This window comes from Entelurus aequoreus, linkage group LG08, assembly GCF_033978785.1.
Source record: "Entelurus aequoreus isolate RoL-2023_Sb linkage group LG08, RoL_Eaeq_v1.1, whole genome shotgun sequence".
Lineage (NCBI taxonomy): Eukaryota > Metazoa > Chordata > Actinopteri > Syngnathiformes > Syngnathidae > Entelurus > Entelurus aequoreus.
Window position 1 is genome coordinate 16,862,221 of NC_084738.1, and position 16,267 is coordinate 16,878,487.

At 39.8% G+C, this 16,267-nt stretch overlaps 1 protein-coding gene across 2 annotated transcripts in view; it reads left to right on the forward strand.

The window, feature by feature from the left end:
• Positions 1 to 480: 480 nt before the first annotated feature.
• The window catches only part of LOC133655504 (transforming growth factor beta-1-induced transcript 1 protein-like), a 28,939-nt gene continuing 13,152 nt past the window's right edge, over positions 481 to 16,267 (forward strand). The window contains exons 1-6 of one of the 2 annotated variants that reach the window (XM_062055732.1): positions 481 to 704; positions 8,315 to 8,365; positions 8,484 to 8,632; positions 11,767 to 11,822; positions 11,927 to 12,078; positions 13,753 to 13,816. In XM_062055732.1, the coding sequence (XP_061911716.1) occupies positions 692 to 704; positions 8,315 to 8,365; positions 8,484 to 8,632; positions 11,767 to 11,822; positions 11,927 to 12,078; positions 13,753 to 13,816 (485 nt within the window). In that variant the 5' untranslated portion in view covers positions 481 to 691. The remainder of the gene's footprint in view (positions 705 to 8,314; positions 8,366 to 8,483; positions 8,633 to 11,766; positions 11,823 to 11,926; positions 12,079 to 13,752; positions 13,817 to 16,267) is intronic. The other variant, XM_062055733.1, reaches the window with a different exon arrangement.

Below are 16,267 nucleotides of genomic sequence, written 5' to 3' on the forward strand. Positions count from 1 at the left end.
AGTCCAGTCCATAGTGGGGCCAGCAGGAAACTATCCCAAGCGGAGACGGGTCAGCAGCGCAGAGATGTCCCCAACCGATGCACAGGCGAGCGGTCCACCCCTGGTCCCGACTCTGGACAGCCAGCACTTCATCCATGGCCACCGGACCTGTGTAACTCCCCCTCCACAAGGGAGAAGGGGGAAGAGGAGAAAAGAAAAGAAACGGCAGATCAACTGGTCTAAAAAGGGGGTCTATTTAAAGGTTGGAGTATACAAATGAGTTTTATGATGGGACTTAAATGCTAAATAAAAATAATCAAAGTACGTCAATTTGTTTGTTTTACATCAAACGTTCACATTTTTTTAAACCATGACTTAAAAACATATATCCAGTATTCATCCTTTGGAGGTACTTCATTTAAAACACAATTATCTCACTAACATGGGAATGTCTGGTGACGTCACATGTCCAGGGAATGCGGGCATGGAACCGCATTCTTTTCCCTCCTCCTTCCCTACTGAGAGAAGGCATTACACAGGAAGAAGAAGGAGGGAGGGGGGGAAAGGAGACTGGACGCCCTCCTCCTCTTCCTCCCTCCCGTGTGGGCGAATAACGGCGCTGGAGAAGTTATTGCAGCCAGACAATAGCAGCTAGTCCATACATTCATATTGAGGACTACTGTACATCACACCCAGGCTGGGCTAATCCACTATGGAGGATTTGGGTGAGTATAGGGGGAGGAATCATGAGGGGGGATGTTTTTATTTTTATTTTTTTATGGGAAGGGCTTCTGTGCTGCAGGAAATAAGCTCTCTGCTGGCTCTGTGCTGTTTTTTTCCATGCAGGACAGCGATGTTGCGTGTTTGAGAGTTAACAGTGACTGCATAAGTCCGTCTATTGATAGCTTGTGAACACTCATCCCTGCCTTAAGGGCTTGTCAAGCATGCGATTGTGGAATCCTTTGATACCAACAAGTTTAGTTGGAGCACACTCCTATGATAATTACGTGTTCCTCTTCCTACAAAAAAAACACATTATGTTTGGGAGGAACCTTGCCAGATTGTGCCCTCAAATAGCCCAAGGCCATGCTGCTGGTTCCAGCAAAATGTGTGGGATTCATAAGCAAAACTTGGAACACATCTGGATTAGATTGATGCAGTGGCCATGTTCGCTTCACTTTTCTTTTTTTTTTTAAGGCTCTTTGTCGTACGTTGGAAGTGTGTTGAGAACCAGGAGGCCCAACGCAAACAGTCAAGACGGACTCGCTCTAAATATGGTCATCATTCCCATTGGGAGGAAAACACCTCCTTATATGAGCAGTCTAAGTGTAGGGCCTGAGGAAGAGGGGGCTGAGTTGTAGATGATCTTCACCACAACTGTGAATCATCACCCGGGTTGTTTATAGAAGCCAGCGTTACGCTTCAAATGTTCACCAAAAGTGACACAGCGAGGGCATGGAAACGTTACACGAAGTAACGCTGTACTCGGCATCTATAGCTGATCTTTGACTATTGTTTGTCAGTAGGTCCTCAAAAACAGCAGACACTCCTTCTGTCACATTGTGGATCTTTGACTATTGCTTGTCAGTAGGTACTCAAAAACAGAAAAGTACTCATACAGAGTACTTATGTAGTAAGAAGTCATATGGGGGCACATTCATGACATCAGTCCCGATGTCAAGTGGCAGATTTTGAAAAACAGCAAAGCACTCGGGACAGAAAGAGGATCTTTGATCAGTGTTTTAGCAGCCGGTCTTCAAAAACAGCAGAGCACTAGTCTTAGGCCCCTTCTAACCTAACCTACTCAATGGCCTAGTGGTTAGAGCAATGGTTCTTAACCTGGGTTCGATCGAACCCTAGGGTTTCGGCGGAGCGTCCGCCGCGGAGGTCGAGACACACCCGACTCATCGTGTAGATAAAAACTTCTCCCTATCGCCGTATTATGGATACCCCCAAACAATGTTCCCTCTAATTTTCCATCTGATTCGCAGGTGTGTAATTTGTTGTGAGTTCATGCACTGTGTTGGTTTTGTTCTTTGAACAAGATGATGTTCATGCACGGTACATTTTGTGCACCAGTAAAAAAAAACATATAACTTCGTCTTGAATTTAAGAAATTTTTTTTTTTTAATTTTTCACTAAAGAAGGGTTCGGTGAATGCGCATATGAAACTGGTGGGGTTCGGTTCCTCCAACAAGGTTAAGAACCACTGAGTTAGAGTGTTCGCCCTGAGATTGGTAGGTTGTGAGTTCAAACCCTGGCCGAGTCATACCAAAGACTATAAAAATGGGACCCTTTACCTCCCTGCTTGGCACTCAGCATCAAGGGTTGGAATTGGGGGTTAAATCACCAAAAATGATTCCCGGGCGCGGCGCCACTGCTGACCACTGCTCCCCTCACCTCCCAGGGGGTGAACAAGGGGATGGGTCAAATGCAGAGGACAAGTTTCACCACACCTAGCGTGTGTGTGACAATCATTGGTACTTTAACTTTAACTTTAACTTCTACACTAAGCCGGCTAAGGTTCCATCCATCCATTGTCTACCGCTTGTCCCGTTCAAGGTCGCGGGGGGTGCTGGAGCCTATCTCAGCTGCATTCTGGCGGAAGGCGGGGTACACCCTGGACAAGTCGCTATCTCATCACAGGGCCGACACAGATAAGACAGACAACATTCACACTCACATTCACTCACTAGGGCTAATTTAGTGTTGCCAGTCACCTATTATCCAGGGTAAATCCCACCCAACCTTATCCTTGTCCACACACACACAATGGTCGTTTAAGATCTGGTCAGGACACTCCTCACTCTTTTGCCTTCACCTTCATTGTCCATTCGTTTTTGGTGACTTTATATACTCTGGACATAGACGTTGATTCCACGACATACATGGCTGAAAATAACTGATAACAGTCTGCTTTGCCAGTCCTAAAGCATTCGCCGTTTTCCGTAGTCTTCCCTCGATGGCCAGGTAATACAAAGCACGCGCTACCCTTTTTTTAAATCACGTCCACAGGAGCCTGCATTCTCCTTGTCTCTCCTTAGACAAATGGACAAAGTTTTTCGGTAAGTAGAATCACGGCTGACCCGGACATTCGAAAGTTCTCTTGCCGTCTGAGAAGTGTTGTATCTGAAATAGCTGCAATTGCTTTCTCTTAAGGTATTCATGTGTGATTTCCACAAGCTGTACATGTAGAAGAAGGAGAAACATGGGCATGTCTGGATGACTCGCCTCCATATTTCCAGTGGTTACGAAACCGCTTTATTATGAAGCAGGCTGTGGCGCGTTCTTTCTGATGTCACTTCCTGTGTGGGGCGCAGCCTTCCTGGCGTCACTTCCTCTCCGGACTCAGTTTGTAAACGATAAATGAGTCCATACAAAGCTAAGAGCCGGAGATTGAAGAAATACACGGCTGACTTGCCCGTGTAAAAAATTGTCCGAGGAGGGGGACCTTAAACGCTGATGTTGTGTGGCTGAAACCGGGATTAGGCTAAATAATTATTCGTTTAAGGGGTTATCCGGCTTAGTGTAGACATAGCCTTATTGTAAACAGGGATCGTTAATTAAAATATTTTTGGGGGCCACAATTCCAGTAAGGACCTGAGGGCCGGACTTCTCCCTTCACTTTTTGTGTATATTCCAAAGAACCACAAGTATAACCCATTTATCATTTATTTATAACCAGCGTCCTTTTATGTTGGCCGACTTAGTCAACTGACTGAGACAATACTGCCACACATGGTGAAAGAAGATATTGCAACTGACCAGAAACATATTTTTGCTGGCCCTCCAAGGGGCCCATAGTTGAGCGGCCCTACAGTTAAGAAACACCAATGTAAAGCGTCATTGACTGGTGTTTTTAGCAGTAGGTCCTCAAAAACAGCAGACACTCCTTCTGTCACATTGTGGATCTTTGACTATTGTTTGTCAGTAGGTCTTGAAAAACAGCAAAGTACTCATATAATATTTATGTAGTTATGTTTTTAGGGGCCACATTTCCAGTAAGGACCTGAGGGCCGGACTTCTCCCTTCACTGTTTTGTGTATATTTCAAAGAACCAGCGTCCTTTCATGTTGGCCTATTTATTTTGTTCCAGGAGTACTCTGGTGTTTTCCTTTCATGTTTTTAAGAATCCGCTGCTAAAATGTGAGTCTTTCACAAGTTTTTCCAACTTCACTCGCGGGCCATCAGTTAAATAACCCAAATGATGGAAAAAAGAGGACCTAAATTGGAACCTTGAGGAACACCACTAGCATAACTAAAGAAATTGATCAAACGACTGCATCGGAAGTAAACAAGCTACAGCAGCACCTTAGTTATATAAATTACAATATGAAAAAAAAATTGTAACCAGCAAAAAATAGAGGACTTAAAGGGGAGCCTTGAGGAACGCCTCAGTTATGTAAAAATGTTTGTCTCCGATGTTTTGAACTGAACTCGGATTTGGCCCCCGGGCCCCCAGTTGAATAGCCCTGTTGTATAGATCTCTGACTTTTATTAGGTCATCGAAACAGCAGAGTACTGTCATGTATAACAGGTGTTCCGAAACTTTTTGAGTTATTGAATATGATTACAAATACGAGTTTCCTCTGCTGGAAAAGTTGATTATTGTTATTATAAAATAATAGGATATGATATGATAAAAATAAAAACATTTTAAAATGTTTTGCAAAAGAGATACAAAAGAGACTTTTGTACCTTGCCCAGGGTCTACAGTGGAAAATGAGCTCTATATAGCTAACTGTCCCTCTATTAAATACATAAAAACTTAATTAAACTCATAAATCCCTATAAAATAAATTAACATACAATTTTGCAGCAGTTCAATAAATTAACAAAATTAATAATAAATTATAATAGTAGATAATGAAAATGGTTCTTCAATAACATTTAGATAAAATCAACATGAAAATGAAAACGCAGCCTTTTAATCTCCAAATTTACCCTTCAAACCAGTTTGAACTATTCCATGTCAGAGCCAAAAGTTGTTCGTAATTTATGTGACAAGTAAACATGAACTCTGTCATCGCTTTAGTCATAATTTTTGCGCTTAAAAGAAACTATGATTTTTTGCACCAGACTTCTTGTGATTGTTTATAGCTTGTCATGTATCACTTACTCCAGTGGTTCTCAATTTTTTTTCAACAAGTACCACCTCAGAAAACACTTGGCTCTCCAAGTACCACCATAATGACCAACTTTAAAATACAGTAGCGTAGTAGGCCTAAGTATTCATGGGAAAAACAAGGCATATTTTTGGCCGCGGTAACACTACACACAGTTTGAATATAGGAAAATAAAACATTGTACTTTAATCAAGTGATTCTTTACCACTAGATGGAGCCCACAGTTTGAGAATCCCCGACTTATTCAACTGACTGAGACAATACTGCCACAAATGGTGGAAGAGTGTATTGCAACTGACCAGAAACAGATATTTTTGGTGGCCCTCCAAGGGGCCCATAGTTGAGCGGCCCTACGGTTAAGAAACACCAATGTAAAGCGTCATTGACTGGTGTTTTTAGCAGTAGGTCTTCAAAAACAGCAGACACTCCTTCTGTCACATTGTGGATCTTTGATTATTGTTTTTCAGTAGGTCCTGAAAAACTGCAAAGTACTCATATAGTACTTATGTAGTAAGTACCTTGTGTATATTGAGGATATTTGACAGTTTTGTAGTAGATCCACAAAAGCAGCAGTCTTACAGAGTCTTCGATTACTCTTCTTTCAGTTTGTCCTCAAAAATAGCAGAGCACTCTTTACATATCAAGGATCTTTGACTTGCCTTTTTGCAAAAGGTAATTACAAACCACAGGCGGCTCCTGTCATATAGAGCCTTTTTGACAAGCCTTTTTGCTGTATGTACTTAAAAACAGCAGAGCCCCCCTGTCATATAGAGCAGTGGTCCCCAACCACCGGGCCGCGGCCCGGGAACCGGTCTGTGGATCGATTGGTACCGGGCCGCACAAGAAATTAATTTATATTTCTTTTATTTTATTTTTATTAAATCATTCTGTTATTAATATTTCTGGTTCCTACATTATATATCAATATAGATCAATACAGTCTGCAGGGATACAGTCCGTAAGCACACATCATTGTATTTTTTTATGACAAAAAATAAAAATAAAATAAAACTCCGCCCTCGTCCGTGAGACACATTTTCGAGCGTTGACCGGTCCGCAGTTACAAAAAGGTTGGGGACCACTGATATAGAGTATCTTTCACTAGCATTTTTGCAGTAGGTCCTCAAAAACATCAGGCAGTCCTGTTTTGAAGAGGATCTTTCTTTGTGTTTTTTCAGAGGGTCCTCAAAAACAGCAGAACACTCCTATTATGAAGAGGATCTTTGACTAGTGTTTTTGCAGTAGATTGACAAAACAGCAGGCACTCCTGTCTTATAGTCAGTCTTGGATTATGTTTACCAGCATGTCCACAAAAACAGCAGAGTAACTCCTGTCATATAGGATCTCTGACTATTTCTTTCCATAGCTCCTTAAAACAGCAGAGCACTCCTGTCATATAAAAAACTTTAGTGTTTTTTCAGTTTGCCCTCAAAAGCAGCAGATCACTCCTGTCATAAAGATTTTAACTAGCCTTTTTGCAGCAGGTCTACAAAAACAGCAGGCACTCCTGTCTAATAGACAATCTTATATTAGTGTTTTTGCAGCAGGTCCACAAAAACAGCAGGCATTCCTGTCCAATAGAGAATCTCTGATTAGTGATTCTAAGCATGTCTTCAAAAACCACAGACCAACTCCTGTCATATAGGATATTTGACTATGTCTTTCAATAGCTCCTTAAAAACAGCTGAGCACTCCTGTCAAATAGAGGATCTTTAAATAGTGTTTTTTCAAGCGTGCCCTCATGAACAGCAGATCACTCTTGTCCTATAACTAGCATTTTTGCAGAAGGTCCACAAAAACAGCAGAGCAACTCCTGTCATGTAGAGAATATTTTATAGTTTTCCCCTTACGTCCTCAAAAACAGCAAAGCACTCTTTTTAAAAAGAGGATCTTTGATTAGATTTTTCACAGTATAGGTTCTCAATAACAGCAGGCAGTCTTCTCTTTGAGAGAATCTTTTTTAGTGTTTTGGCCATATGTCCTCAAGAACAGCAGATCACTCCTGTTATATAAAGGATCTTTGACAAGTGTTCTTGCCATATGTCCTTAAAAACATAGGAGCATGCACTCGTGTCAGTTAGGTGATTTTTAAATTGTGGGGTTTTTTGCGTGTTGAGCACTCCTGTCTTGTAGAGAATCTTTAAATAGTGTTTTTTCAGCGTGTCCTCGAAAACAGAAGAGCACTCTTGACAGGATTTTGACCAGCATTTTTTCCATAGGTCCTCAAAAACAGCAGAGAACGCCTGTTTTATAGAGAATCTTTAAATGGTGTTTTTTTTAGCGTGTCCTCAAAAACAGCAGAGAACTCCTGTCTCATAGCGAATCTTTAAATGGTGTTTTTTAGCGTGTACTCAACAAAAGCAAAGAACTCCTGTCTTATAGAGAATCTTTAAATGGTGTTTTTTAGTGTGTCCTCAAAAACAGCAGTGCACACTTGTCCTATACAGGATTTTTGACTTAGATTTTTGCCATAGGTCCTTAAAACAGCAGAGCTCTCCTGTCTTATAGAGAATCACTGACAAAAATATTAAACATACTTGTTCAATAAAACACCTGCCTTGTTATTGATGAATACTTAGGCTTTCTACGCTACTGTATTTTAATGTTGGTCGTTATGGCGGTAGCTGGAGAGCCAAGTGTTTTCTGTGGTGGTACGTGGTGGAAAACAGTTTAAGAACCACTGATCTCTTTTAAATCATGCAGTCCTAAATCCACTGTTGTTTGTCTGAGTGACAGGAAGAAAGGCTCTGTTTGAACATAAAACAAGCCAATCTTTTTTACACAGTTTCTTAAGTGAAAAAAAATACCGATATTTTTTGCTCCATTCCATCTTGGCTACTTTTTTGCTGGATGCGAAGTTAATCAGGACAATAAACCATCCCAACTGTTTTCATGTCTCACGGCTTTCATTCTGTCACAATATTAAAAATATGCTGATGACTCGTGTTCTTCTCTTTAGAGCAGACGATGACACTTTTATTGACGACTGTAATGATGTTTATTGAGAATTCAAAGCATTCGTTCACAGGGATGATGTCATGCAGCTGCTGATAAAACAAAAGCAAAAAAATAATAAAGTGGGTGGGGTTAAAATATATCAGCTGGCCAACACGCTTCCTCCTCTGCATCCTTTCCACGCTGGCATGTCTGGATTATGAAATATGTGTGACCTCTTATAGCTGCTCTATATATGTGTCGTTTCTCCTCAGGATTGCCTGAGACACTTAACTACCCTCTCAATCCTCGTATTGTTGTCTTTGGTACGTAACTGTCTGTGCATGTGCTTCTTCTTTTCCCACTACTTCCTGTCTGCAGTATGTTGCATGGCCTGGTATTCGTCTATTAAAACTGTTTCCCTCTCGTCACCACCATATACAGACGCCCTCCTCGCAGATTTGGAGAACACAGGGTCACCTCTGGCTCGGTGTCCCGTCCTCCTTACATCCGATCCACCATTGAAAGCTGATCCGGACTCACAGATCCCCGCTGAGGCCCGACCGCCGCCGCCAGCCTACACCCCTCAACAGGTAATGTCCACTCTTTGCCATTTCTTCAACTGACTTCATGTTGCATTCATAACTACATGATCCATAACTACCAGATGATAATAGGAAGTATCTCTTTTCTTCATATGCTCCTCTTTCCGGATCACATGACAAGTTTCCATTGTTCCACAGTCTCTCTTACAAAGCATATTTTCCTCTTATTATGCACTCACTTTCACTATTAAACATAATAATGACTTTAAAGCCTATAACAAAGTTAACTCGTGGATTGTTTTTTCCCAATTTTAGTATTTAGTACAGTAATTCCATTGGTGGCCTTTTTTTTGGCCGATCTTGGTAGATCGAGAATTAGGAGGTGCAAAAACAATGTCCATCCATCCATCCATCTTCAACTGCTTATCCGGAATCGGGTCGCGGGGACAACAGCTCCAGCAGACACCCCCAGACTTCCCTCTCCAGAGCAACATTAGCAACTTCCTCCTAGGGGATCCCAAAGCGTTCCCAGGACAGAGAGGATATGCCACTGTGGAGTTGTCTAACTACCTCAGTGACTTCACTCCGAGAGATCGACATCAATCCCCCATCATCCTCAGGCTCGGCTCCTGTCAGGGAGGCTGTGTCTGATGTAGTTGGGTTCAGGAGTTCCTCAAAATGCTCTACGCCCTACGACTTCCTCAGTTGAAGTCAGCAGAGTCCCATCCTTGCTGAACACAGCTTGGATGGTTCCCTGCTTCCCCCTCCTGAGGTGCCGTATGGTCATCCAGAACAGCTTTGGTGCCGCTCAATAATCCTTCTCAAAGGATTCCCCGAACTACTCCCACACCCTCTGCTTAGCCTCGTCCACAGTCACGGCCGCTGCCCTTCGGGCCTGTCGGTACCTTGCAAATGCCTCCGGAGTCCCCTGGGATAACATACCCCGGTAAGACTCCTTCTTCAGTCGGCCGGCTTCCCTGACCACCACTGTCTATCGGGGTGTTCGAGGGTTACCGCCCCTTGAGGCACCTAAGACCTTCTGGCCACAGTTTGCAGCTGCAGCTTTAGCAATAGAGGCTTTGAACATTGCCCATTCCTGTTCAGTGTCCCCAACCTCCACAGGGATGGCAGAGAAGTCCTTCGGGACAGAGGACTCCTCCAAACGTTCCCAGTTCACTCGCACTACACGCTTGGGTGTGCCAGGTCTGTCCAGAGGTTTCCCCGGCCATCTGACCCAACTCACCACCAGATGGTGATCAGTTGACAGTTCAGCCCCTGTCTGCACCCGAGTGTCCAAAACATGCGGCCTCAGATCAGCTGATGCGATAACAAAATCGATCATTGATCTTTGGCCTAGTGTGCACTGGTACCAGGTACACCTATGAGCATCCTTATACTTGAACATGGTGTTTGTTATCCATAAGTCCATGACGAGCACAGAAGTCCAATAACAATCCACCACTCAGGTTCAGATCAGGGAGACCGTTCCTCCCAATCACGCAGGCCAAGTATCACTGTCATTGCCCATTTCACACATATTTGCAGAATATTGACCCGAATATAAGATGTTGTTTTTCCCCGACAAAAAAATAGTCTTGAAAAGTCATGTCGTCTTATAAGACTATAAGACGAAATGACTTTTCAAGACTATTGCTAGAACCTTAAGACTAAGGTTCTAGCAATTTATACATGCAAAAAAAACCAGGTGGTGCCAAACGACTTAACAAAATTTGGATAAAATGTGTCTTCTTATTTTCTGAGATTTTTAGCAATTTGTACCAAAAGGTGATGCCAAATGACATTTCCATCAAGCGAATCAGAGCTTTTCCTCCTGTCGCTCACACATACCCGTGACCCCGAGAGATGCGTTAGTAACCTTTAAAAAAGAAAAAAAAGAGAAAACCGAGAGTGTAGTAGGCAATTGGGGACATAATTTAATTAAATTAAATAATATGATTGAATATTTTCTTAAATATTTACTTAAATGTGTCATTATTCAATTATAATTGAATAATGCTGAATAGTATAAATATATAACTCACTGTGTCACGACCTTGATTTACATTAATTATTTAATGTAAAAGTAAATGTTATTATTTAACTATTTTTTTTAAATATTTAGGTAATTTGTGGTTTACTTAATTATTAATTTAATGATGTAATTATTTTAATGAACATGTGTGACAGTATGCATATGAAGGGTCAAATGGGACCAAATTGTAAAAAAAAAAAATCTTCAAATAATTTGTTGAATTTGTTATTATTTATTTATAATTGGAATTAAATATGTCATAAATATATGCATGTGCTATTGTTTATTTTTTGTAAAAGTACATTTAATTATTTGATCATTTAATTATTCCAAATATTTAAATAATGATTTAAGAATTTAATTAGTTATTGATTAAAAGATTTAATTGATTATTTAATGATGTAGTTAATTATTTCACAATTTAATTAATTATTACATGAACATGTGTGTCAGTATGGGATGGAGGGTGAAATGGGACAAAATTAAATACATAAATAGAATGGAATAGAACGCTTTATTGTGATCAAACATGATCAGAGCATGACAAAATCTTCAAATAATAACTTAAATGTGTCATTAATTCATTATAATTGGTATTAGGTACATAAACGTTACTAAATGCTTCATTCATTTATTCAATTTATAAACACATTTAATTGTTTAATTATTTTATCAATTATTTAATATATTAACGATTTCATTGGTTCATGATTTAATGTATTATTTAATGATTTATTTCATGAACCTGTTCGACAGCGCTTCATGAATTAATTTTATCTGTCAAAGTCTGTGGACTGATCCTATCACCTGAGTGGTGACTTCCTGGCAGCCTGTCAGACCAAAGCAATCATTGGACTAGATCCCAGTTAGCCCCGCCCACTGACTTTGATAGCGGAGTTTGACAGATAAGAAATTATTGGAGCGCTGCCATTATGATGCTAATTCTAAGATAATATATGTACTTACATACATATATAATAATAATAACACTTATGAGCGTCTAAGAAATATCAGTTTTTCAAGTTTTTATTTAAAAAATGTTTCCCAAAAACAGATCTTGAAAAAGAGTCTTATATCCGGGTCATTACAGTATTTTGTCACCCACCAGTGTATATTCATAACTATCTTTAATGATATCATGTTGTATTAGACTGTTTCTGCAGCGATGAAGTCGTCCCAAAACTCCAACCCAGACAAACTATACAGGTAATCTGCATTCGTGGACTCGTGCATGCTCTGTTTTTCTACATTTTTTCCCTGCAACGTGTCTTCATTTATGTGCTCATGAAGTGTTCTTGTTGTTCCTCCAGCACAGTGTGTAAATCACGCTCTCCCCGCTCAGCTGATCCTCCTCCACATGTGGCCCCTGCAGCCTTCTCCTCTTCCTCGTTGTTAGGGGGAGGTCTGAGTGAACTGGACCATCTCCTGCAGGAGCTCAATGCCACCCAGTTCAACATCACAGGTGTGTGCGTGTGTGTTCTTGTATTTCTACCCTTCTTTAGACATCAACGAGGAAAAGCACCTTCCATATGAGGACAAGTTAGGATCGAAATCATGGTCCCAATACAGAAAACCATTGCATCTAATAGAGAATTTCTCATTTGCACCCCTGGTGGTGAAATCTATCAAAATTAGGGTGGTCACAAAAAGTAGGGATTTTTCAAATTGACTATGTGTCGGTTTTAAAAGTGCTCCCCCTCTGGCAAACATGTAATAACAAGTGTGTGTAAGAAATTGAAATGCACCCAGTATATAGAGACATACTGTAATATCTTGAAGTAAATAATGAAGATTAAAAACCAATTACAAAAAAATTTAAAACATTTAAAATGTACTACTGTGTGTATGTGTGCGTGCGTTCTGGCAATGCTTATTTACTTGCTCTGTTTACACAGTCACCTTTAGGGGACCTCTGACGGTATGGGGACCAAAAAACAGGTCCCCTAAAGGGAAACCTTTTTAAATGATAGTCAGATCCATTCTGAAGATGCCTAAGTGATTTTTAAGCTTTGGCCCATAAAACATGTTTACTGGTTAGTTTGAGTGTGAGACATTTGCACAGCAGCCCCCTCATCGGGCTGTAGCTAGTACTGCACTCGCTGCTCTGCTCACACTTCTTCCGTGTATAGTTAATCACTTCCACCTGGTGAAACTTCCTATAAGAGGACAGCTGTAGTGCTGTATTCTGAGGATCATGTCATATTTAATTTGAACTTTTTTTTTTTTTTTTAAAGGATCCTCAGTAGTCACCTACAAATGTGCGTGAATTATGCAAAATTATTTAAATTTGGTCCCCATGAACTATATTAACTCTTTTTCCCCAGGGCCCCCAGTAAGAATGATCAGCACATTACTTCATCAATCCAGAGATTTAAAGACGTGTATGAGCTTTTTTGTTTTTGTTTTTTTTCTTTTAATTAAATCAACATAAAAAACACAAGATACACTTACAATTAGTGCACCAACCCAAAAAACCTCCCTCCCCCATTTACACTCATTCACACTCATTCACACAAAAGGGTTGTTTCTTTCTGTTATTAATATTCTGGTTTCTACATTATATATCAATATATATCAATACAGTCTGCAAGGGATGCAGTCCGTAAGCACACATGATTGTGCGTGCTGCTGGTCCACTAATAGTACTAACCTTTAACAGTTAATTTTACTCATTTTCATTAATTACTAGTTTCTATGTAACTGTTTTTATATTGTTTTACTTTCTTTTTTATTCAAGAAAATGTTTTGAATTTATTTATCTTATTTTATAATTTTTTTTTAAAAAGGACCTTATCTTCACCATACCTGGTTGTCCAAATTAGGCATAATAATGTGTTAATTCCACGACTGTATATATCGGTATCGGTTGATATCGGTATGGGTAATTAAGAGTTGGACAATATCGGAATATCGGATATCGGCAAAAAGCCATTATCGGACATCCCTACATTTTACTTAATTTTTTTTATGCCTCCACAACCTGTAGGAAGGGTGGTCCCCACAAGTGATGATCAAAAACTTGGTCCCCATTCCAAATGATAACCAGTATGTGTGTGTTTGGTGAATGTGTGTGTGTATGTGTGTGTGAGTCGTGGAGATGAGCTAATCTGTTCTTATCACCTTGTTTTGCTTTCAGATGAAATCTTGGCCCAGTTTCCAACATCTAAGAAAGATGACAGGACCAAGGATAAAGATTCCAAGTAACAACACATGCATGTTTATATGGACCAATAATACTCAAATTGTAATTCATTGTTATTCAAAAGCAGTTGATAATTGGTGAGAGGTTATTTATAAAACATTTAACTCAGAACAGAAGTACGTCAATTTATGGTCTTAATTGGTTCTGTGACAAAGCTCTTAACTTTAAACACTTTTATCTCAAATAATCGTCTCCCACTGAAATGAATCAAAATCAATTTAATTGTTGCTTGCCCCTGAAAACAGAACAATTTTAACATGTAACATGCATATTAAAAAGAAGAAAACCTTGACACAAGAAATATTGTTTGAAAAAAAAAATAGAATTACTACTAACAACTATAGTAGTTCATCAGTCAATCAATCAAAGTTTGTTTGTATCGCCCTTAATCACAGGTGTCTCGAAAGAGCTGCACAAAAACCACAATGACATCATTCATGATAATGTGAGAGTTCAGTCCACTGGGGCAAGCAGAGGGTCGTAGGAGATCTCCATTCAGGGCATAGAGGAGTGGTTTACACTTGGTCATGACTTAGAACAGCCAGTACCTCCTCTAGACTGGTAACTCACCAGGGATTATCCATGGCCATCTGGTAACCTCTCCTTGCATGAGAGGGGGGGCAAAAAAGAGAAGCGGCAGGTCAACTGGTCTAAAACAGAGTCTATTTAAAAACTACAGTATATACAGTAGATTAGTTTTAAGGTGGGACGTAAATGCTTCTACCTAGATGGCATCTCTAACTGTTGCCAATTCCAGAGTAGTTTTCTAAGCCTGCAGACTTTTTTGGGGCTCTGAGGATCATTAATAAACTGACGTTCTTGGAACGTAGGGTACAATACAATCAGCAAGATAATATAGTGCTAAACCGTTTAATATTTTGTACGTAAGTAATAAAAGCTTAAAGTCACATCTTAGGTGTATCGGGAGCCAGTGCAGGTGGGCCAATATAGGCGTAATATGATCAAACTTTCTTGTCCGAGTCAAAAGTCAAGCAGCAGAATAAGAAAAATAGATTAAAAAAATACTTTTTCTTGAATAAAAAAGAAAGTAAAACAATATTTAAAAAATTACATAAAAAATAGTAATTAATGAAAATGTTAGTGGACCAGCAGCACACACAATCAGGTGTACTTTAAGGACTGTAACCCCTGCAGACTATATTATTCTATATTGTAGGAACCAGAAGTTTTTAATAACGGAAAGAGACAGCCCTTTTTGTGTAAATGAGTGTGGATGACTGTGGATGGGGGAGGGAGTTTTTTTGGGGGTTGATGCACAAATGGTAAGAGTATCTTATGTTTTTTATGTTGATTAAAATAAAATTTAAAAAAATTAAATTAAAAAAATTAAAATTAAATTTTTTTTTAAAAAGTCAAGCAGCCGCATTTTGAACTGTCATCTTTTCATGTTGGACTTGGGGAGACCTGAATATAATATGTTACAGTAATCGAAACGAGATGTAACGAATGCATGTACAATGATCTTAGCGTAGCTGATGGACAAAATTTGACGGATGTTAGCGATATTACGGGAATAAAAGAAGGCTGTTTTCGTAAAACTTTTAATGTGCAGCTCCAACAAGAGAGTTGGGTCGAAAATAATACAGTAATTCTTCATCGAGTTGCTTTGTGCGACAGTTTTATTATCAAATTTCAGTGTGGTATCTTTAAACACGTGCCTGAGTCTTGCAGGAACGATTATCAACATTTTCTTTTCCTAGCGGTGAGATGCAGGACGTTGCTGGAAATCCATTGTTTGATTTAATTTACGACATGCCTCCAGATGACTACAATCTAGCATGTTGGTCTGCTTTAGGGTCATGTACAGTTGGCTGTCATCATCATAACAATGAAAACTAATACAGAGGTCATGTTATTATGGGAAACACTGCATCCTTTCAGTGAGATAGGAGTTAAACCAAAAAAAGACCAAGTCTGACATACCAACACATGAATTGATGCGTTCTTATACAATGTTATGATTAACGGTATTGAAAGCAGCGCTAAAATCAAGTAGCAGCAACACGAATGACGCATCAGCATCCATAATTAACAACTAGAGATGTCCGATAATGGCTTTTTTGCCGATATCCGATATTCCGATATTGTCCAACTCTTAATTACCGATACCAATATCAACTGATACCGATATTTACAGTTGTTAATTAACACATTATTATGTCTAATTTTGTTGTGATGCCCCACTGGATGCATTAAACAATGTAACAAGGTTTTCCAAAATAAGAGAACAACTTCAACTCAAGTTATGGAAAAAAGTGCCAACATGGCACTGCCATATTTATTATTGAAGTCACAAAGTGCATCATTTTTTTTTTACATGCCTCAAAACAGCAGCTTGGAATTTGGGACATGCTCTCCCTGAGAGAGCATTAGGAGGCTGAGGTGGGCGGGGTTGGAGGGGCGGGGATGAGGTGGGGGGCGTGGGGGG